The sequence below is a fragment of the Periophthalmus magnuspinnatus genome, chromosome 13, assembly GCF_009829125.3.
Source record: "Periophthalmus magnuspinnatus isolate fPerMag1 chromosome 13, fPerMag1.2.pri, whole genome shotgun sequence".
In the NCBI taxonomy this organism is placed as follows: Eukaryota; Metazoa; Chordata; class Actinopteri; order Gobiiformes; family Gobiidae; genus Periophthalmus; species Periophthalmus magnuspinnatus.
The window spans coordinates 8,342,802-8,365,740 of NC_047138.1; the positions used below are offsets into that span (position 1 = coordinate 8,342,802).

The window sequence follows — 22,939 nt, forward strand, 5'->3', positions numbered from 1 at the left end:
TATCATGCATGTGTATTCCACCCACTAGTGTGAAAATCTGTAATTCACGTTGCTTGCCAATGGTCACATGTTTATTAATGATTGATGCATACTCAGGAGCCTTCAACCTTCTATTCAAACTGCCTCCAAACTGGGTGTATTATGTCCGTACTCCTTACATGTGCTTTGGGGTTGTAGAAAAGAGGCATCTTAGATCTACCACTGAAAACCACCAGAGACCACAGGAAATTATGTTTTTTTTATTATAGCAGCTGATTATTAAAATATATGGAGGTGACTACACATCTTGCATATAAATTTGTATTTTAAAAATACATACATGTTGCAATACGGATTCCTATACATATTTACATGCAACAAGTTATTATTTATACAACATGTACACATGGGTTAATTCATGCCAAGTATATTTCCCTGAGTGAAACAGTCTCTGGAGTAAGATGTCCGACCTCAGATTCCTCAAAGGGATGTCCCTGGAGTAATGGGTTTGATCGATGGTGCTATCACAAAACTCTGACCAAACCATTCATTTCCCTTTAGCCACTAAAAAAATGAGACAGTAACTTCAAAAACAGGGCTGTGCTCTGTCAGCACCAGCACAAAGCCATTTCATCTCTCCCCAGAAACATCACAAATAAAACACTCCACTCCATATTAAAGTCCAGATATTAGACAGGCTTTTCTGTGTCTTCCTTAACACCTTGTGTGTTGTTATTGTTTCTTTCTCTACTAGTGCCAGCAAAGTTTCTCTACTTGCCCATACATTATAGAGGAGCTGCCAATCCAACCTCTATTGATCTGTCTTGCAAGATTTATAGAATAAAACGCAAAATAGTTTTTATGAAACTGGGTCCTCATTACCACCATCATTCAGCTAATTCTTGAAACATAAAAATCTGACAAATCTTAGACTGCCACTTGTTAAAAGGTGTGGAAGCTGTGACTTTGTTGGTGGGTGAGAAGTTATTTAACTTGCAGATAAATAATGAATTTGGCAAACGCCTGCTGTCAGCTCCTGCCACCCACACAAACAGCTACCCTTAATTAAGGGAAACCTCTGCCTACTTGTTCAGCCTTTGATTTATGCCTGTTTAGAGAAAATTCACTTTATTTTTCTTCTGAAACAGCACTCCTTAAGGTTCAGTCTTGGACCTCTGGCCTGGTTAACTTGGTTCTGTGACTGTTGTCTAGGTAGATTACTTAAAGGACTGAAGTTGTATGTTTTCCATCCTCTGCCTTTCACACATTGGTCTCCAGCCCCTGTAAGCGGTCCATCCTCTGCATGTTGCGCTCGATGGTAGCCTGGCACGTGATTGGCTGGGTGCATTCCAAAAGGAACCATCCCCTCTCCCCATCCCGCAGGCGCTCCCCTTCATACCAGCCTAAATGAAAGAAATATAACATGTTAACATCACAGTTTCAGCTTTTGATGCAAAGAGTCATCTGTTCTTTAACATGAAACATGTTGCCATGATCAATGAAATGGAAATGGGTACATGGTTTGTAGCTTTAGTTAGATGCATAAAAGAGAAATGAGGGGCATAAACATCTATAATGAGAATGTGTGAGAAATGGAGAATATTATTTCAATGTTATGGAGAGATGTGGACTTACCATCTACTGTCTGTGAGATCAGAACCACATCTGCAACCTGCAGAGACAGCTCGTCAGGCTGCTTAGCTGTGTAAGTCCGGATTGCCTCCACTTGCATAGCATCTGCAAAACACATAATAAAGAAAATAATGGTGTTGGGTGGGATTAACATACCATTTTATGAGGAGACACTGCAGCAGGAAAAACTCATATATCCATGTTTTTGTTTTGGACGAGTTTACTCTCCTAACATGTTTTCACCTGAAAAGAAAAAAAAATTCCAAACTACAAAGAAAGCTGTTTTATTTCTTTTACTTAAACAACTTGCCAGTTTCATAAATATCAATTAACTGAAAAAATCCATTGATATTTCAAAATGTGTTTTTTTTTTTTTTCTTTCTCTTTCTATTCACCTAGTTTGTCAATTGTTTCACCTTATGGCAGCTGCCACTAGAGGACGCTCTCAGCTCAGAAAAGATGCCATTATAGTGGTAAGTACTGCAACTTACTTCTATCAAGGCTTTTCTTGTTGTTGACGCTCTGTCCCAAGGCACTGATCCAGCGAGCACGTTCATTCCTAAACACACACAGACGTTAGCTAAGCCTCATTAAGCTGTATTTTGTGCCAATGTTCTTGTTGACACAGAGAGTTTCAGCAGGTCATATTGAACCTTTAAAATACACAAGATGATAGGAAGGCGCCCTTTGCAAATAAGAATGTGCTACATGAATTGGTGGACCTAGTTTGGCCCAAGTTGCACTAGTAAATGGTTTTATGTCTATGCATGTCCTGAAATAAAGTCTCAATTTTCGACCCTGCCTAAAGCAATGTATAACCCTTAACAGCAAGTCAAACAAAATAACTCACAGCATTTTAATAGAGCCTAGATAATGGACTTTCAAAGGGAATATTCAGGCTTTAGAAATCTAAGAAGCTTTCTGGACAGAATGTATAATTTGGCCTCCACTCCCTCTGTCTGCCCCTGTCAGAGAACACAGGTGCATTTTCAGCACAAAGACTAATTCTCCAGAGAGGACAGAGCTGCCTGTTCCTCGTCTGCTGTCTGTGTTTCATGAGAAAGAAGGGGGTGGAGTCACACAGGTCAGATTCCAGGAAACCTCAGCTCCTGTTTCACCTGCTCTGTCCTCCCCACAGAGGTCCACGGCCACAGGAAATGAAATGAATGAAAATGCACAAGGATTTGGGCTATAGGCAGCATCACAGTGACTCAAAGTTTTGGTAGCCCTGTGTCGTTAGTGTGAATCCCCCTAGAGTAGAGATCTGTGCTGTGAGTCATTCTGTTTTATTGAGTTCTTATTGTGCAAGAGCTATTCACGTTTAATAAGGTGTAAAATACTGTGTCAGTGCTATTAAGAGGGAATTTCAAGAAATGACAAACCAATAATAAACCAAACCAAACCAAAAATATATTCTTTTTGTTTTTATAAAACATAAGCCTGCATAAGAACTTATATTTATAAAATATAAATATACATCAAAAATAGCTACAAGACGAGCTCTGTCTGTAATTGACGTTCTTAACCGTTAAATAAAGTTATTTTGATTTTGGCTGATTTAATTGAAGATACTAGAGCGCTCAAACGTGTTAGTCATTGCAGCCACATTCACTGAATCATGGTATATACACATCTGTGTTCTTTTTCCATACACTGACAGAATGACTTCAAAACAATCCATGTGAGAGCAGAGATGTGTTATGTGTGGTTAATGTGTATCTAACATATGCACTGATCCATGGGAACAACAGCTGTGCTGAAGCTGTGGACAGCTGCAGTCATATGTGTCTGTCCATACAGACAGCCTCTCTCAGGCAGCAGCACATGTATGTACAGTACTACAATCCTCCTTGTGACTGTCAAACAGCTGAAACAGCTCTGTCAGAGCTGGGGCTCATAGATGTAAAAGAGCACACCCAAAGAAGACACTTAATGGTTATCAGTGGAATGTCAGCCACATACCACACAGAGTTCAATCAAGTGAAACAGGGCTCATCCCAAGTGTGGATCTATTGCACATGCCACTATGTTGTAGTGGTTGGAAAGTGGGAACATTCATTTTGAAAGTGCAATCATTTGGTCTTACATACATGTGGTAGACTTCTGTATAACTGCTCAAGGGCAGAGAGATGGAGGTGTGACTGCAGTCTCTCCGAGCATCATTTATTTGTATTTTACGCAGTATCCCATCCCGTTTTGAACAGTGCTTATTAGAATAGGCAGCAGGTGTTCGTCCACTTCTTCATCACATGTCCTTTATTATGTTAAATCTCCTTTGGTATTGGAGCATTTCTTCAAAAGAGCAAGAATGTCAAGCATCATAAATCCCTGTTCTGGTTTCTTATTTCACGTCTGAGTAGTAGAGGGGCCTCACTGTGCTGCGAAACCTCTTCCACCAGGAAAGATAAAGCGTGTTGACAATGTATTTCTGACCAGGCTTCCTCTGCCAACCCCAAATCACCACCAGACCACTGTTTTTCAGTCTCATCTCTCACTACTCCAGCCTTCCTGCTCTCCTCTATCACTTTGTTTACTCAACCCAAAACCACTCCCATGTTTTTCTTATGCACGTTAGACTTTCAGACAATATCCCTAGTGCTTTAACAATCAGACGTTTTGCATCAATAAGACACATTCAAATTTTAGTGCAAGTATAGACAGTGAAAAGACTAAAATAATCACTTAACCAAATCCAGACAGTCATATGAAGCCAGAGCAAGTACATTTTCACTGTTATGTAACTAGTGCAGACTTTGTTTTGCAGCAGACTTCTGTGGCAGCTCTGTTCCACTAATAGAGAAGGCCTATTCAGAGATGGTCCGACATGCTCATACTAAACAAAGGATGAGGAAAGGAAGAGGACACGGAGTTACAATGGAGGAGAGTCAAAGGCAGAGACAGTGTCTGAGAGGCAACACACACGTCTTTGTGTAATCTCTGCTCCAGCTGCCCGTCCGGATTCTTCAACTATGTCATCATCAACTACAAATCACTTTTAACTAGTGCTGTGCCGTCTGACATTTCAGCAAAAAGTGTAAAACTAATGATTTTAATACATCAATTAAATCACAATTTAGTATTTTTAGATCTAAAATTCTCTCAAACATAACATAAATGTGAGTATAGATTTGGTGTTATTTTGGGGTTACATGTTCAAAAATGCCCTTCTGTCTGCAAGATGCTGGTCTTAGCGTTAAAACTGACCAATTCAGACAGCAGCAGTGAGTGAGGTACTGGTGTTATAATATGTGCAGTAACTTATGCTTAACTTAACCCAATGAGAATAAAGTTAAAACATGTCCATTATAGTTGTGTCTAGTTGTTGAAGGTGATGTGTGTTCTGATTGGGCATGTGCACTCATGTGGTCGTATCCATTGACTGATTGATAGCCCTGCTTCCTCCAGCACATCTCTGCAGGTGAGTGCACGGGCTGAGAGGCTGTATATGGTCACTTTGGCATCTATAGGCCAACAGACAGTTATATCTGTGAAGATGGACAGCTGGTCCAAAAGCTGGTTTCAAAATATCCACATTTTTTATTGAGTTTGAGTTATTGAATTACTTACATATAAGAATGCTACAAAACATAACAAAAAAATTATGTTCCAAATAAAGGGTATAAAGTCATATTTCTATGCTTTTGTGGGTAATTTTACTTCACATTTTTACTTCACATTTGGGTGAACCTTCAAACATGTTTAACTCATTTCTACTGTGACAGCATAATATTGTCTGAATATCAGGGTACTCCTAAACAATTGAGATATAAATTTGTGTCAATATCATCTATCCCTAACCTGGCGTAGAGTTGGTTTACTCTTAGATTGGTGCTGTCTTTTTTACCACCTGGTTTTGAACAAATTCTCATTGAAGGTTTGTAAAGTCAGTACTTAAAGGGCAAATATTGAACTGTACAGCTTTGAGAAACACAGTGCAGTCTAAACTGAAAAGATGGATAAAAATTTATTCTGATCATGAAGACCACACGGTAAGAATGAAAAATATACTTTGAAGTGTGACTAAAATACAGACCCACCCGCAATCAGTATGTATGGAATTTCCCACAGCGCAGCTTTTTGCTCATGTGAAGAGAATATAATGCATAGTGCCCATGGCATGTAGAGTAGAGCCCAACGCTGCAGGACTTTTTCATGACTGGATTATTTCTGTGAACTGTTCCAGTGTGGTCCTCTATCCCTGTAAGAGGCCAACATTATGCGTGGCTGCATTGAGGAGTTTAGCCTATTGAAAAAAGTGAATATGAACAGAAGTTGTGTTGTTTGTCTTTTGGAGGAGTAAGGATGGTGAATCAAAAAGTAAATAATTGTTTTTACATAGATTTTAAATGGAATCTAAATGTTTTTTTATGTTTTTTTCAGCAACAAGAGTCATAAAAAGTGAATTCTGTCAGTCCTGTATGATTAGGGCTGCATTAGGAAGGGCATCTGGCAGATAATCATTCATGGTGACCCCACTAGAGAAAGCTGAACAGAAATAATTAGTCCATGCCTTTCTCATGACACATGTTTCAGGTTACAATACATATCATGGGTGGAACAGTAGTACCTCCCTGCTTTAGTGCGTTTGACATTTTGGGTAGCCTCAAAGCATTTTATACATAGTTTGAATGGCCTGGGTAGAGCACACTCCTCCCCTGTGTGCCATGTTTGATTAAGTCTCTGAGTAGGATGAGCTGAACTGGAAAAAGAGGAAGTCGTTCTGGGATGATCAAAAACAAAGTGCTGCCAAAGACACAAGCCACTGTCAAAAACTGAGACAGAGGACAGTGAATCAGGAGGGGCATAGAGTTAACAGGCGCTGCTAACATGGGGGAGGGAGTGTCGTGGGAAACTGCCTACTTTTCAATGGGCCACTGCTGCTAGGATACCACTAGAACAATGCTTAGCAACCACTATAACAATGGACAGTAGCCAAAACCCCTCTCCGCGGCTCACTTAATGCTACAGTACCCTCTCTATTACATGGATGCCAATGGGGCCCACAGCCACGCTATCAAAGGAGGAGACATGGGGCTTTCAATACAGACGCAGTCAAAAGCGTGTTGGGCCAATATGGGAATAGCCCTACAGAATAAAAGAGTCACAGCACAGTGGACAGGGGGAAACTCGTAGCTACAACTAAAGGATCAAGTCAAGAGCAAGTGTGAAGGATTGTGCAAATGGAAGTTTATGTTTTTTTTCTTTTTATTTAACCTTTATTTAACCAGGAGAAACTCACTGACATTAAAAATCTCTTCCCTTAGGACAATCAACTGTACATGATTACACATCATCCAGTAAAAGACATTATAAAAAATGAGCACGTCATATAAAACAACTACAACCAGACAACTGTTCCTCCGAGACATTGAAAAGTCCCTTAGCGAGTCCAGATCTTTCAGTTTGACTTTCAGTTTGACGTTCAGTCTGACGTTCATTCCATGATTATGGCGCAGCAAAACTGAAGACCTTTTTACCCAAATCCACTCTGACGCTAGGCACAGACAGCATGAGGAAGCTCTGAGACCTCAGGTTATGGTCACCAATTCTCTTGGGTTCACAGTAGTCCGTCAGATACTGAGGGAACAGTCCTAACATGGCCTTATAAATAAAGATATAAAGAGGCCCAACCAAGCCTCTTACAAAACACACAGTGATGTGTGAAGGCTTTTAGGTTTTGAAACTAAAATACAAACCCAATTTCATTTTCATTTTTTTCACCAGTTGCTGAATATGTGGGGTGAAGGCATTCATCTATTCAAAAACCCAGGAATTAGTCATTTGTAACCCGCTCAGTTGTGAAACCTTGTAAAGTAGTGAAATCTGGCAAATTTCTAAGGTTTTTGGTATTAGAGAATAACTTCATTTTTGTCTTTGTTGCATTTAAAACAAGCTTTAAATGATAAAAGTATTCCTGTAGAGCATTAATGGTAAGTTGCAGTTGACCTCAGGGCCTCAGCAGGTGAGTAGACATTTGAGTAGAGGGCCGTGACATTTTGCATTTTTCTTTTGGCAGTAGCTTAGTGCCAAAACTATGGGCCTTAGGCAGGATATGCTCAGTGCTCACTTCAAGAGAGTTACTGTGATGCCACTGCAATGCTGAAGAAAAAAAACACAAAAAACTATATCTTGTTTTGAAGTGAATGTAGGTCTAGATACATTCCTTCACAGGTTTTTACAATGTGTTTTCTGTGTCATTTTACATGAATATCTATGTACAAAAATGAAGAAAAGCTAGCTCTCCAAAACCCCAGAATGACAAACAGTCTGTGCATATGGTCTGAAATGTTTGCTCTTGACAAATATATTGAGAAAACAAATGTCTAAGTGGGGGTTACAAAATCCACACTCTCTAAGCAGCATGGGCCAATTCTGAGCACTTCAGAGAGCTACTTTGTGAGATTTGAACTCGGAAAAGCAATGCTCTATCTACAATGTATCTTTTCAGACAGATGAAAAAGAAAGGGAACAGCTGAATGAGTAAGTACTTTGCAATGGTCAATATTCAAAGGTTCAGTGAGTTGACGCAAAGGAACCAGTCTTTCTAACAGCAAAAGAAGATGCACAATAGAAAAACAATTACCACAGCTGACAGGAGAAGATTTTAAAATCAAATGAACAACTAAACTGTTTGGATAATTAACACTTTCAATGACATGTGAGGAGTTGGTGTAAATAACAACTTGCGAGAGCCATGGAGTAACTAAATATTCCTGTGAACTGCACTGTACCACAAAAGAGCGTTAGACGTATTGTTTTTCTTTAAGAACACTGCAAACAAGGAGAATGGGCAGTGAGTGAATGAAAATCAGGTCAAGGCAAAGAAAACACCCCAAGTAAACCCTAACCTAAATAGGAATGCAGTGTATATTATGTATATCATTGCAAACTTACAGTGAATCTGTCCCAAGGATCATGAGGACCTTCTCCCCTGAGTGGTTGCTTCTGAAGGTGAGTCTGAACAGGTGGTTGGTGCTGCCCTGTTTGGAGCTGAGCATGCTGGGTGCGCTTCGGACTGGAGACAAGCTCACGTCCTCCGGCTGACAGGAACCCACCCAGATCTCGTCTCTCAAAGCGTAGTCAATCACAGTGTAACTCTCCTCGCTGGAAGACAAACAGATAGATTAGGCTGTGGGCAGATGCAATAAACCACAGAAAAGATGTTTATGAGCATTGTTGGCGCTGATGGTTTACAAAATATGAAAAACAGAGTATTATGTAATGTGTCTACAATTGGAAGACTTCAAAAATGTAAGGCGGGTTATAATTATATGTTCTTAAACCAGATCTGAAAGCTATACAGGGAGGTCCAGTTATGTCTTATGTCATTTCTTTTTGTTTTTTTTGTTTTTTTTAAATATTAATACTTGTTTGAATGAGTATCTAGTTTTGATGCTAGTATTAGTATCAGCTGTCAGATTAACATATCAATTTAATCCAACTGCTGGCAAACATGCACACTATGAAATATTCTCTGTACCTTTGACCAAAATGCAAAATATGGCCTCTGCTCATTGGTCACTTCCTGCTGTGTTTTTTTTATTTTTTTATGTTGCTATAATACAAACTGATATCAGCGAGCTTTCAATATAAAAATACTGCATTCTCTCTGAGTTGCCTGACTTACACACAGTTCATGAAAAACATCTGGAGCTGATTGTGAAACGTGGGACCACTGAAGCAGGGAAAAACGTGTGTGTTTTTATAGCATTCAAAAGAACAGGAGCTCAGCCTCAGCCCACATGGGTTTTATCAAGTTAGAGATATATCGGCAGACAGCGCAGGGCTACTGGACAGACTGCGTTCAGTGCATTAGAAGTCCGAGCTCCACACACAAATACAGGCCCACAAGGGAAGGAGTTAAACAAACAGTTGTGAGTGGTAGATTTGTCTGAGGGGTCATGACTGAACAGACATCCCCCGGTTACGGTTGGCAGCTTTTCAACAAGGTTCAAATGTTAGCGATGAGCCCTGATTGTCCTCAAATCCGTCGAGTGAAACGTTAAAGAAAAGAGGTACAAGACATTCAATAAAGGCATTGTTGAAAGGGGCAAGTTTTCAAAGTATAGACAAAAAAAAGCTGTTGTAAATGTCTTAGTTACTTGTTTTTACTGGGGTAGCTGCAGTCACATTAGGATTTAACCATAGCAAATTAGGAAACTGAAACGACAAAGGCATTCAAAAACAATTTAAAGGGAGTTGCCCAATTTAAAGATGGAAATAAGAGTTTAGGTGAATGAACGTAGAACACAGGCAGCATGAAATATATAAGCTTTGCTCTGTCAGCCCTGCAGGTAAAATGCCTCCAATACCATTTACATGACACTATGAGAGGAAGCGGCAGGGATGGGTGCTTGCGGGGCGATTTATGGTAACCTGGGTACTATGTCACGCAGGAAAGGAAGAAATACTCTGAAACACTGACTGCACATTGCCCTTACCCAGCAAAAATAACAAAAATATATATTATGTTAACAAGAAAGTACATAGAATACTATTAGAGCAACACCCACACCTTAAATGTTTTATAATTGTAATAATAACAAAAATGCTATTCTTGGTAAAAACTTCAAGAACACTTAAGCAGAAACTTGTCTCTAAGTGTCTAACCATCTTCCAGGAATGAAAAGCACGAGTTTAAGATATGTCGTCATTGTTGCCGCAGTTACTGTCGATTGGTTCAACCTGTTCCACAACATTCCATACAAGTTGAGAGAAGTTGAGATGAAAATTGAAAACTATTATTATTATTATTATTATTCGTATTAACTATTAGTAAGAGAGTATTAAATCAAATTACAAATCATGATGGATTAATACGAGGGATATTTTTTCACATATTCCTCAGCTTGTACGAGTTTTACTTCTTCTTCCATACCATAAAACAAAACAAAACTTGGTTATCCAGAAAGAATTTGATATTTCGATGGTGACCAGGATCCCAGAGGAGAAGGCGGGATGTGGAGGGATGTGTGAGTGTGAGAGAGGAGCCAGCTGCAGTGGACTCTGTGTTATGTAAGTGTTCCTGTAACGGCGAACCAGCAGCTCAGCACTTCTGTCTGCACCGTGACAAAACGCACAAACCAAAACTATAAACGCAAATAAACAGAAACTCAAATCTTCTCATTGACACGCGAAACATTTTAATGAACTCCTCCCGTCCTTATCAAGATAATGTAATATGTAACTCATTTAACAATAAACTAATCATTAACTACATCCACAGACTGATACTGGGCCTGAAACTGGGCACAAGATTTAATCTCAAGGTCCACTTATTTATGTAACACAGAAGTTTATCATTTTTATTCATCATTCAGTAAATCAACCAGAAAGCACAAATATTTCAACGCCCTTGCTGCATACAATAGTTTCATGGGCCAGCAGGCACATAAACCATCCAAACCACCGCGCAGAGGAGAGAGATATTGCAGAGTGATGTCTACAATGAGCTTGTGACCGACCTTCGCCCCCGCGGAACTGGAGCATTTTGGAGTAGCGTGCCACTGTCATGACATGAGCTGTACAAACTAATATTATAACAGCTTTTCCAATTGAACAGCACATAACAAATAACTCCAGAGAACTCCCTTTTTTTTGCCAGATTTTTGTTTTGTTTCAAACGGCACACACACATACGACTAAAATCCAGGCTGGTCCAGATCAAATTCCGAGAAAAAAGCATGGAATGTTTTTAATGTTTCTGTGGAATTTTGAGTGTAAAGGCAAAAAGGACAAAAATCAATCCCAGGCAGAGGTCAGGGTGAGTGAGACTCTGGACATGGTTAGATGGGAACCACGTGACTTATAGGAAATATTACAGATACACACATGGTTGTTTTTTGTTTTTGTTTTAAGTTGTTTTTTCAGTTTAGCATCATTTTAACACTGGATTGGATCATGCCAGTTAATGTTAATGTACCAAAGGTTTACCGATCCAGATGCACACACTAATTTATTTCAAAACCGCACAAATGTTGCCTTTTTTTCTGCATGATATTAGCTGTTAGTGCTTGCAATATATCCCACCAAACATGTACCACTGTTCAAAAACTGTAAAAATCACCTTATGTTTCAGTGGCGCGAGACTATGCCTGGTTGGTATAGAAAACTACGCACCTGTCACCCATTACCGCAATGTCTTTTTATAGTTCTAAAGACCTTTTTGACAATTACAAAATGATTTCATTATAATACAAATTCATATAACCACTGTTTTCTTTCTGTTTTCTTTTTTTCTTTTTAGTTAAGCCCTTTTTTCAGCCCATGATAACTATTTTCCTCAACAGGTTAAGACATGAAGCTTGCATGGAAAGAACTCACACTGATCTTAGGGTCTCGGGGGCCTTATAAACGTTTCACAGGCTCCCATCTCATCTAGACCAGGTTTCAGGCTACCTGCACGTCCCAACAGGTAAGATATGTACAACAGAACAACAGGAGCATCATAATCCAGGCCTCACCTCTTCTTCTTGGTGACGATTAGGACATCATTAAACAGGAAGAAGTAGACCTGCTGTCGTGAAGTCCGTTTCAGAAAGATACCGCTGTCCTCCACAAATGCAGTCAGTTCTCCTCTTTTCACCATCCATCTTGAGGACGAGACCAGGGGAAAGGGCTGGAGAAAAACAGACCATTGTTATTAAGACTGAAGAAAAGAATTTTAGAACAACACTGAAATCAAAATAGAGAATGATTTTGTGATCAGATAAATCAAAATTTGAAAAACAGGCAGGCGTATTTTATGATTTTATGATGATGATGATCTCCCTATGGATGTTCTATGCATTCTCTGATTTATTTTTGATAACCATACAGTTTCCAGCATAATCAAACTGCCAAAATGCAACAACAATCCATTTTGCAACAGCTGGGGATGCAACAAGTATTACGAGACATCTGTGGATTGCAATCGTTCCAGTATCTTGTTCCCACACTGGAGGAGCCAAGAGTTATGGTTCAGACATCAGCCCAGTGACGGCGCTGCATGTGTGCCACTTCCACTTGTCAGCACATAGCACAACTGTGTTCAATAAGGTTAATAGGGCCATTCAGTCTGTAATTATCCAGAGGCATACCTTTATTTTGAACTCCAGTTGAGAGTTAATGGTGTACATCATCTCGGTCCTCTCCATGGTGCGAGCTCCTTCGTTACACTTCCTCACCACCTGAAACATACCCAAAGACCAGGATGTTGATGATCAAAATGATGACTCTTATGATGACTAACAAAACTATATTATATTTTTTGACTATTTTACCACTCTAACACTGTATTAAAAATTGGTGCTCAGTTTACATTTAAAATATGACACTTTTTTTTTTCTTTTTATATTTTGCATCTTGAAACTTTCTTTTTTAAAATGCACCTTTTTTAATTTTCAAACAATAATAAAATACTGCAACTATTCCTTGTAAAACCTTAACCTTTGGGAGCATAGTTACTGACCTTGCTAACAGCTTGCAAAGCTTTTTTACATTTCTCGTACTCTGCAGAATCTTTAAGTGTTTTGTGGCAAATAGTCTGCAAAACAAAATAAAACAAGGAAAACATGGTCAGTACAAAATAAAAGTATTATATTTAATTATTTGCACATTTGCTACAATATATTTTAGCCCTTCCTCACCCCACTATAAAGGGTGACATAAACATTTGTGCTGTGGGAACAATCGAAGTGAAACTAAACATTCTCATGGTCCTAGAGTTTGTGAGTGTCCACACATAAGCCTCATAGTCTCCAGAGAGAGATAGTGACGGAGGGGGAAGGCTGGGACAGTGAAGAGGGGACATGGGAGGAGGAGGCGAGGGAACACAGTATGAACGGAGTCTAGTCGTGCCAAAGGAAGCACAGAGCCAAAGAGATTTGTGAAATATGTTTGGAACAGTAGTATGCAATGGTGTTGGGTCACACATGTGTCCAAAAGGTTAGGGAGTTAAAAGGCAGAACAGTGTGGTCCAGCAGAGCTGAGGTTGTTCAAACACACAGTTGCATAAGAGCCAGTGGTATGAGGTGAATGCACTGACATCCATGAGGAGGGGCAGTCGTGTGATCCTCTGCATGGGAAGAATCAGGAAAGAGATCATAGGGAGGTTCCTGCAGTCCGGGTGGCTCTCGATCCTGGTCAGCACCTCCTTAAAAGCTGGATTCTTTGACCTGTAGTAGTAGAAGTGGATCTGATTACTTACAAATCTTTACGTAGGCCACACATTATCATTGATTTACTTTTCATCATTTTGTTTTGTACTTTGGTACTTTGTAAACAAGTGCACATAGTAATAAAAAGCATAAAGCATTTTTTTTACAACAATTAAAATTGCTAAAAATCTTTTATAGCCAGTATGCCAAATGATTTAATGTACTTTAGTTTGGCTGAGTAAGAACATATCAGCAAGGCTGAATTCACACAACATACATTTTTGAGCATGTCAGTACAACTAGAACACTTAGAATAGAATCTTGTTATTTTTTTCCATCACACTATATAATGAGAATAATTGTCCAAGCTGTGATCATTTGGAAGTGAATGAGACTTTCCAGTTGCTAATCCTTTGTTTTCACTGCACTGAGACTTGCCAATAAACAAAATGTCCTCTTTTGTACAACATAGATATAGAAGATGATCCTTTGAATGGATTGAACGTTAGCCTGGCTTAAAGTTACTCACACGAGCCTTTGTAGAGTCCTCTGCTGATACACCTCATTGGAGCAGTAGGTGATGTAAGGGTCGAAGTTGGATTGAGCGTGTTTACAGACAATATCACTGATGTCATGGATGACTATACTCTGCTGATGTCTCTCCTCCAGCTCACTGAAAAATCTAACAAATCATAAATGATCATGAGTGTGAATATTACAGCAATAAAATGAGTCAAAACAACTGAAGGTTGTGTCACTGTCACCAGGGACACATACAATATAGGGACAGACACAAAGTCAGGAAGCTTCGCTAACACATTTCAACATCCCAAAGGAAGAAGTCCACGTAGTTTAAAAATAGACAGCCACAACACACTGTCTTTTCCTCTTCCTGTACGCCCCATGATGGAAGCTTTAACAGCACACCAAATGGCTTGCTTCAATAAATGTAGTCTGTGCTCCAAATGACAAACAGAAAATTGTCAAACACACCCTGAACAATGAACTTTGACTGCTTTGAGATCTTTTATGGAAGCTACTTATCATGACCCACAAGAAAAAAGAAAAATGCATTATGACAGAAGCTAAAGTCACCCCATCTGACCTCCCCAGGGTAAAACATCAATGTACAGGATAAGAGAAAATACCATTTTTTGACCCTTGACCTGTGTTTTCCAAAGGGCGGTCATGGTATTAAAAAGGTCAAGGATGTTCAGGTTCAGCTGTTGAGGAAGAAACAGTAACTACTCATAGACAACTACATTAAAGCTGCTCGGTTAAAAATGCAAATGTAAAAATAGATTTAAACCTACATGAAAAACATAGTGACACGAACGACTAAGTGTGTGTACTTTCTAACCTAGTTACACTGATACTATTTTTACATGCCAAAAGTACAGATGCAAACAAAACAATTAACAACCAAACACATAGTAATTCATACGCCCTTCTGATACTGTCCACAATACAATACTGCACCAGGGTAATTACCACAGGCAGTAAAACCAGTGCTACAGACTATTAAATATTAATCTCTTAATTAAGTAAGTTTCTTGTGTTCTGTAAATGCGGCATGCACAAAAACACATCAAATTTCAGATTTACTTTTGTGGTATGGCCATTTCCTCTAGATTATAAATTCACTCTTGATCACTCTCATGAGACAACACAAAACTTCATTCATCTGAAGTTAATTATTGGCATAGATCATATTCTTAATCTTGATGCTTGATGATATCCATTTGTCCAGACCTGGGACAAACTACAACGACTCTTGTCTGCACACCTTGTCCCATAGCCAAACTGTGGTGTTTCCCATGACAAGTGCTTACTTTTTACTGGCCTCGCAGACGTCAGTGATATTTGAGAAAAGATGGTGGTGCTCAGTCTTGGTCATGGCCTCACTCAGCTCTGTGGAGTTCTTGAACATTCGGATCAAGATCTCCAGACTGTGGAGGTACGAGTGCTCCGAGGAGATCACCTCAAAAATCGCCTGACACAAAACAAAAAGCGGGAGTTAGACACAGTTCAACACATTTTATTTTGGCAGGTTTTCAATTTCCTTGAACTGCTAGTAGCAAAGACAGAAGTTACCATTTAACACAGCCTAAAATTGCTCTCTTTAGTCTTTCCTTTCAGGTTCGATATATGAAATTGTCTGTCTATGAATAGTACTGTACAATATCAGTATTTCCCATAGATTCCAGAAAGTAAAGTAAGTAAAGATCATTTTAATTTGAATAATTTTAATATAATCCAATTTGTGGGGAGTATAAATGCTGCATATTGTCTATATAAGATCTTTAAGAAGTCTTTTTTTCCCAGCATAGTTACATTTAAATGACAATACCACGGCCGTGTTCTATCCTTCTGGAAGAAAGGATTTCCTAACGTTTAAACAAAGAGCACACCGACCTGTGGCTGACTTAGTTACCATAACAACACAATGTCAATAACAGATTTGTACAGCCGTTACTTAACATTGCACACGTCAGCGCACTCATGAATCTCTCAATAACTCTATTAGACCGCCAATTACAGAACTCACAGCAGGTTTATATGTCTACCCTCCTCTGAGACTTTACAATGTTTTGCTTTAAAATCTGTTCAGACCTACTTAAATGGTTATTTTACTGGGCTAGTGAACATAATAGCCACCAAAAAAAAAACGTTAATGCTTTCTTTAAACGTTTTGGACTGAATGTGACCCCACAAAATGTAAGATATTATATACCTCTTGTCTTTTGCGTTCCTCTTGACTTAAACGCTCCGACAGGCCACTTTTCTTCACCTGAATCGAAACAGAAACAAAGTCAATTCACGTTTAAATTTGAAAACCTTGGCAGATTTGTTGAGGTCAGGAGTTCTTGCATTTATAGTGAAGGGGTGTGCGCATGTCTGACTGCCAGTTGTCTCCACGCACAATGAAAGAAAGCACTCTGCATTCCTCACGACTCAAGGCCCATTATAACGCTTCTATAAAACAAGCACTAAATAATTTGCTGAATAATTAGGGCTCTGGATTTGGGACCAAGCTCTGCCAATATCACTCTACTAAGTCACTAAGCAGCCAAAGTACACTTTTCAACTAACAGAAATTAAATATACTTTGAATGCTCTGTTGTTATTTTTGCTGTTTTGCAGTGGGTTAATGTTTGCAGCTGGAGTGTTTGGCAAGGGGCACTCAAATCTTACTAAAATCCCGATAGTAAAACTTCCCACTCAACTTGATACTAATTATTAGGCTTCATAATAATAATATAAGCACTGTTTTTAGACAATAGACTGACATTTTCAACACAACGTAATAGTTTCTTTAGAATTATTATGTGATCTTATACTTGTTGTTTTCTTTTCCTTTTTCTTTTTTTTTTAAATCAATACTTGTTTAAATTAGTATCTTGTAGCAATAATACTGGTTTTAGTATTGATCAGTTTGCAATTCTTGTGGCATTCTTAAATGTTACATACTCAAAGCAAAGTAAATTTTAACTTCACATACTTTTGGAACAAGGAGAACAATCCCCTGGACATCCGATCTATCAGGAGTATAGCATTCAGCAAACACTCACTACAAATATGCAGCAAACCAAACACCTCTTGCAGTCTGTAAACATCTCTTTTATTTACCAGACCAGAATCAGGTCAGCTTTATATCTATGCCATTTCCTTTGAACTTTATTCTTCCTTGTAATTACTGAGTGTTTCCCTGATGCTATCGACTTTACTATCATAAGGTGGTTTAGAAGAACAAACAAAACACGCTGGATGCTAAACTGACAGCAGCATGTCATCGACCATACCGCGTGACAGGTGAAAAGGAAGGGGATGGGCAAACTGTCAAAGGATTTGTTAGTAAAGTAAAGACACACATGGGAACCTGCTCCTCTGGTTTGGTTTGTGATGTAACGCAGGACTAGTGCACTTTTCGGATCTAAACAGACTAATCCAAAACAGAACAAAGACTAAAACAAGACTAAACGTATGTACTATCTTTTCGCCTGCAATTCCTCTTACAAAATGATGTCATACTGAATACTTAAAGTCTTTCTGGAGGCGACATTCTGATCATAGTTTGTGTGTTGGCGCTATTCCCAGGAGCTCTCCAAGACTTCCTGTAAGGCTGCCTGCCTCTGTGCCCGACACACTCCAAGACTTCAGACTCCCTCCGTATAACTCCCTGATGGATAGCGAGAGGGGCAAGAGAATGGCATAACTCCAGGGAGGATGAGTATGCAGTGTACTATAGCTAAACTGGATACAGCGGCATTCCATGGGTCAGTAGCATTCCAGTGTAAAGGAACAAGTGGGTATACTGTAGTGTGTGAGACCAGCTATCTATCCATAAGTGTGTGGGTGGTTATTTATCACACTGTGGGGATTAATATCATTAGGACCTGCTCTTATTACTGGGACAATTGGGTCTGTATGACGTAAAACCTTTATTTTTAGATGAATGTCATGGTTTAAAGTTCAGGTTGGACTCAGGCTTAGGTTAAGGTTAGCCAAATAGTGACACTGGTTAAGATTGACATATGTGTGTGTGTGTGTGTGGGGGGGGGGGTATGTCTGACCACACTGAGCTGGCTCCAGGACGTGCGCAGGGGCTTGTACTGCACCACGATGTTGTTGTCAGGTTTGGGCTCTCTGGAATCAGCGTCCTCATCGGAGTCGTTATGCAAGGCCTTTTCCTGGTAGTTCTGGTATAACTCCTCCTCTGAAATGTGCATTTTTGACATACAGTACACAATTGAAATATTTATCGTCAAGGTAATGGTCATAGCTAATATATATTATTTTGGTCCTTAAATAATAGAACTGCGTGGTCAAAATTGTGGAACGAAACGCACAATTTGTGGAAAAAATATCTGGTCTTGTCAGATTTTTGTCATGTTCCATCCCTACCGTCTATGCCAGGCGTGCCCAAATTGTGGCCCGGGGGCAAATTGCAGCACTCAGATGAATTTTTCTTGGCCCTCAAGCTTCCAGGTGAATTGGCCCATGTTACCTTAAACAGTACTTTTTACTGTACATTTCAGAAAATCTATTTAACAAGCCCATATCAAATATTGAATGTGTCCCATTGAGGATGTAAACATGAATAAAGGTCTAGTGGTTCAGTTTAACTTGTAATAATAATGCAGATTTGAAGTATTCACTGTACTGGCGATGAATCTATGGCCCTCAATCGGCATAAACTCTATGCAATATAAATATACACTTCTCACCTTCACTATCAAATGTTCGCTGGCTGGTCAGTACATTCTTCTTTTCCGGGCTTAACTAAAAAATCATAAAGGACCTTCATTTATAATAACAACAACTGACATTTTATGAGCATCACTGTAGCGCTGTAACAAACCTTAATCTTTCCTGATGGCTTTGCTGTCCTAGGGCTGGATGGTTTAGTTGTTTTGGGACTTGCAAGTGCGAAAAGTTTTGGAGTACCAGGAGATTTTGGACTAGTTGGGGTTGCGCTGGCATTGCTCGCTGGACTGCTTGCTGGACTATTTGAAGATGTTTTCTCCCTGTTTAGCCCTTTGACGACAGCTGGAGACAGTTGTAAACTTTTAGCTTCCAGAAAGACATTATCCACTTCATCCACTCCACTGACCACCGCCTTCCTGTAGGACGTACTCCTCAGGCCTCTCCTCAAAGTTCCCGGGCTATCTCCATCCCCCTCTTCCTGTTTCTGCACCCCTGTTGAAAAATACGCTCCTGTCTCTACCATGCTCAGAGCTTTTGTCGACCGCTTGGCGTTGTCCAACCCCAACAAAGCGGCTAACCCTTGGCCTTGGGTCCCGGTTGGAGATGTCACTTTGCTCTGCCGCACTTCACACGCCAAACCTTTGGGAATAATCTGCTGGGTGCCCATTTTCCGAGCGGCCGGACTGTTAGTGCTGAGGACAATGTGTGGCGAAGGAGAGATGGACGGAGAAGTAGAGGAAGATGAGGAATGACGTGATTCAGAGACAGAGCATTTGCTTTGTGTCCTATCCGGCGAGGACGAGCGTGGGGTTGGGGGGTCCGAGGAGTTGAGGGAGGACAGAGATGGGATGCTGGATGTGGAGCTGTGGGACGGGGTGGGGGTCCGACAAAGTGGAGAGCAGTTTGATGATGAAGATGACAGTTCTTCATAGCTGTTACCATTTGGAGTTTGTGGGGGAGAGAGAGAAGAGTGAATGTCAGATGTCCTTAATGCCTCTTTCTGTGAGTTCAGACTGAGTTGTCCGGATAGCCACTTCTTTTCAGGCCACACTGTCATACCATTATTATATTTCCCTTTGTCAGATCCCCCATTACAAATCCTATTGTCCAGGGATGCAGATCTATTGTCCTCAGACCTAAATTTCGGAAGTGAGAAGCGTCCGTTGGAAAAGTGCCCAATGCTGATGCTACGAACAACACGGTTCTTTTTGGTAGGTTTGTTGAGCACATGCTTGAGCACTGCTGTGTTGGGAGTGGGCGTCACCAGTATCCTTTCATCAGGTTGGCTCAGGGTAAAAGAGCACTTGTCCTCCACAGGGAAATCCGTCGTCATGACCCCATTGATGTGATAGCTGACCGGTCGTGGTTTAGCGTTTCGTGAGATTTGGGGACTTCTGCAGTTATCTGACCGCCTCCTCCACAAAGGGGTAATGTTGTTGTTAGACAAGTCCACATCATTGCCATAATCCATGTTCGTTGAGATGTTCAGATGTCCTTTTCACTGTATGGTCTTGTACAGAGGAAGTCCTGCACCCAAGCACAAAAAAGCTATTCAAGTCACAAAATCTTATCAGTTAATGTTTACTGATTAACCCGATGGAACATGATGACAGCAGCTACAACAAGAGCTCAAACAAGTGCTCAAAACAATGGAAGACTCTGTGTTATTATTCACTCTATTGTAACTGCTCATTGATGTAAAATGACCCAATTACAAGTAAACTGTCACCACTGTCTATCCAACACGTAGGACAAATCATAGAAAGAGTTTACATAAGTTTTCATATTTTGTTTGTTAAAGTCTATAACTTAGAAGTCACCAAGAAGAAAGAAAAATAAGTAAACTTGAAGCCTACCTCTATTCAGTGGGTTTTCCACATGACGCTGCCACTGTTTGGTGCCATAAAGGCGACATAAAGGTGACTGGAGTTTATTAAATCCAGACGGACAGAAATCCAGTGCGCGCGGAGTGGAGCTGCTCTGGTGCGCTTTGGCTGAAGAGCGGAGAAACCTCTTTGACTTAAACAGGAGGAGGAGACAAGAGGAGGGACAGCCGGGCCACACAGCAGAGCGCGCTTATTCACACGAGGAATTCACCTGTCAGACGACCTGTGTCTGCAGAGGAGTCCACAGAGGAAGCACAAATCACAGGAGGAAAAAAGGGTAAGGGGTAACCTGCAGCTCACATGGTCAATCTGTAACATTCAATTCAATTACGTTACTTATTTTCGAAATGTTTGTAAAACTGTGACTATTTGTGACTACTTTAATATGTACCATCAATAAAAGTAGAAAAACTTTAAATATTTCTTTAGTTTATGAGAAAGATCCACTGCGCAAAACATTTTGCTTCACATTTGATTGAACCAGCTTCTCTATGGCGCCACCTTGTGTTCAAGAGGCACATATAAAATATATAAAACGTTTCAAATATAAATTGGGCTATAAATTATCGAGCACCAGCTTAGGTCTCTTCTCTCATAACTGTCTGTTGAGTTGTTTAAAATCTAATTAGATGCCCACATTAATAAAGTTACACAAAGCAAATAAACAGTTGTGAAATGACTGTGGTTTATTCATGAGTCAGAAAATGTGTTGAGTTGTTGTGAAAGCCAGTTGATTTCCAATGACATAATCAACAGGCTCATTGATTGTGGCTATGATTAAATTAGTCACACACATTTAAACAAAACATGTTTGGCCCCTTACACAAGCTGTAGAGCAGTTCTGTATATTGTGCCCCATGTGTTTCATAAACGTAAATGAAATATAGATTTAAAAACAAAAAGAAACTTAAATTAAAATTGGAATTATTGCATAAATTATAGTGCTGAGTGTCGCTGTCGCTCAGCAAACGCAAAACTAAACATCTCTGTCTCCCTCTAGTGACAGGTTTTGGAGTTATTGGAGAGAAGTTCATGGAAGTTCATTTACTGTCAAATTCTTGCAATATACATGATGTAGACCTATGTCTTTCTGTGTTTTCCCCTTTTTAGAATAACACATATACATCATATAGTCAAGAGCGACAGGAGCGGAAATTAACCATATCATAAAAGATATTGTAAGTGTTAATTCAATTCAAGTGCATTTACATAACACATAAAATTAAAAGTAAGAAAAACAAACGACAAAGCACATCCCATAATCACAGTTGAAGTAATCGTACTAAATCAAAATTAAAGTAGTTGCAGAAGGCCTGGTTAAATCCATGCAGTTTTGTGTATTCCTCTTTTCATTTCCACACTGAGCATGTTGCCCCAAATATAAAATCTGTTTTAATTAATACATCAAAATAAGGCATGCTGAAATCATTTGCTCTCAGGTGCCATTTGTACAAGTGCCCTCAACACTGGCCTTTTCTTAGCAAAATGTCTATCTCCCCAATGACTCAGAGCTTATTGTAGTCAGCAGTAATGTTAACTGTACAGAATCCTGGTCCCCCCCTCCTCTCTCGCTCTCGGTCTCACCACCACCCACACATCTCACCATCTACAGAGAATAAAACAGAAAATCTCCACTAGATGGAATCACAAATTGCAGTCTACATAAAACACATCAGACCATCAATGTGGGCTCCTCAAACTAGCCCTGTGAACCGTGAAGGCATGACTTTCGATTGATGATATAATCCCCCGGTCTTTTAAATGTACGTCGTCAAATACATATGGAGCAACAAAGGCGGCATCTGTCACATATAGTTGAACCTGTGCTAATCACCATGGTTACGAGTCGTCTGTGCTGATTGGCTGCCAAAACTGCAGTGACCCGTGAGTGACTCCCCCTGCGGGCCTCATTGGATCATTGCCGCAGGACGATGGTGTTTATTGTGTGACAGATTTGTATAGAATTGGTGCATACTATTCAGTAATATTAGCATTGGATGTAGATGTTTTGTATTAGTTAAAGGTGTTCTGCACAACTTTTCTAGTGCATAGTCTCCATGGAGATGTTATTGCTTTGCTTCGAATGTTCCACAGTAT

General features: G+C 39.8%; 1 protein-coding gene across 2 annotated transcripts; it reads right to left on the bottom strand.

The window, feature by feature from the left end:
- Positions 1 to 286: 286 nt before the first annotated feature.
- LOC117379737 (rho guanine nucleotide exchange factor 26-like) lies at positions 287 to 20,952 on the bottom strand. 2 transcript variants are annotated; one of them, XM_033976430.2, is made up of 15 exons: positions 20,813 to 20,952; positions 19,111 to 20,483; positions 18,977 to 19,031; positions 18,323 to 18,465; positions 16,483 to 16,539; positions 15,581 to 15,741; positions 14,278 to 14,430; positions 13,637 to 13,766; positions 13,061 to 13,135; positions 12,690 to 12,779; positions 12,075 to 12,229; positions 8,506 to 8,715; positions 2,103 to 2,170; positions 1,615 to 1,716; positions 287 to 1,382 (listed from the first exon to the last, which is right to left on the bottom strand). In XM_033976430.2, the coding sequence occupies exons 2-15, from the start codon at positions 20,425 to 20,427 to the stop codon at positions 1,240 to 1,242; spliced, it is 2,859 nt and encodes a 952-aa protein (XP_033832321.1). In that variant the 5' UTR covers positions 20,428 to 20,483; positions 20,813 to 20,952; the 3' UTR covers positions 287 to 1,239. The 2 variants fall into 2 exon arrangements, with proteins under 2 accessions (XP_033832321.1, XP_055081939.1); XM_055225964.1 differs by having other exon boundaries at positions 19,111 to 20,504; positions 20,813 to 20,923.
- Positions 20,953 to 22,939: the final 1,987 nt, after the last annotated feature.

Bases quoted from the DNA above. Each gene is read 5' to 3' on its own strand.
- LOC117379737 (XM_033976430.2), bottom strand. From the start codon at position 20,427: ATGGATTATGGCAATGATGTGGACTTGTCTAACAACAACATTACCCCT. The intron at 16,540-18,322 runs GTCAGACATACC...GTTTCGATTCAG, and splicing joins CCTGGAGCCAGCTCAGTGTG to GTGAAGAAAAGTGGCCTGTC. The intron at 12,780-13,060 runs GTCAGTAACTAT...GGTATGTTTCAG, and splicing joins CTTTGCAAGCTGTTAGCAAG to GTGGTGAGGAAGTGTAACGA.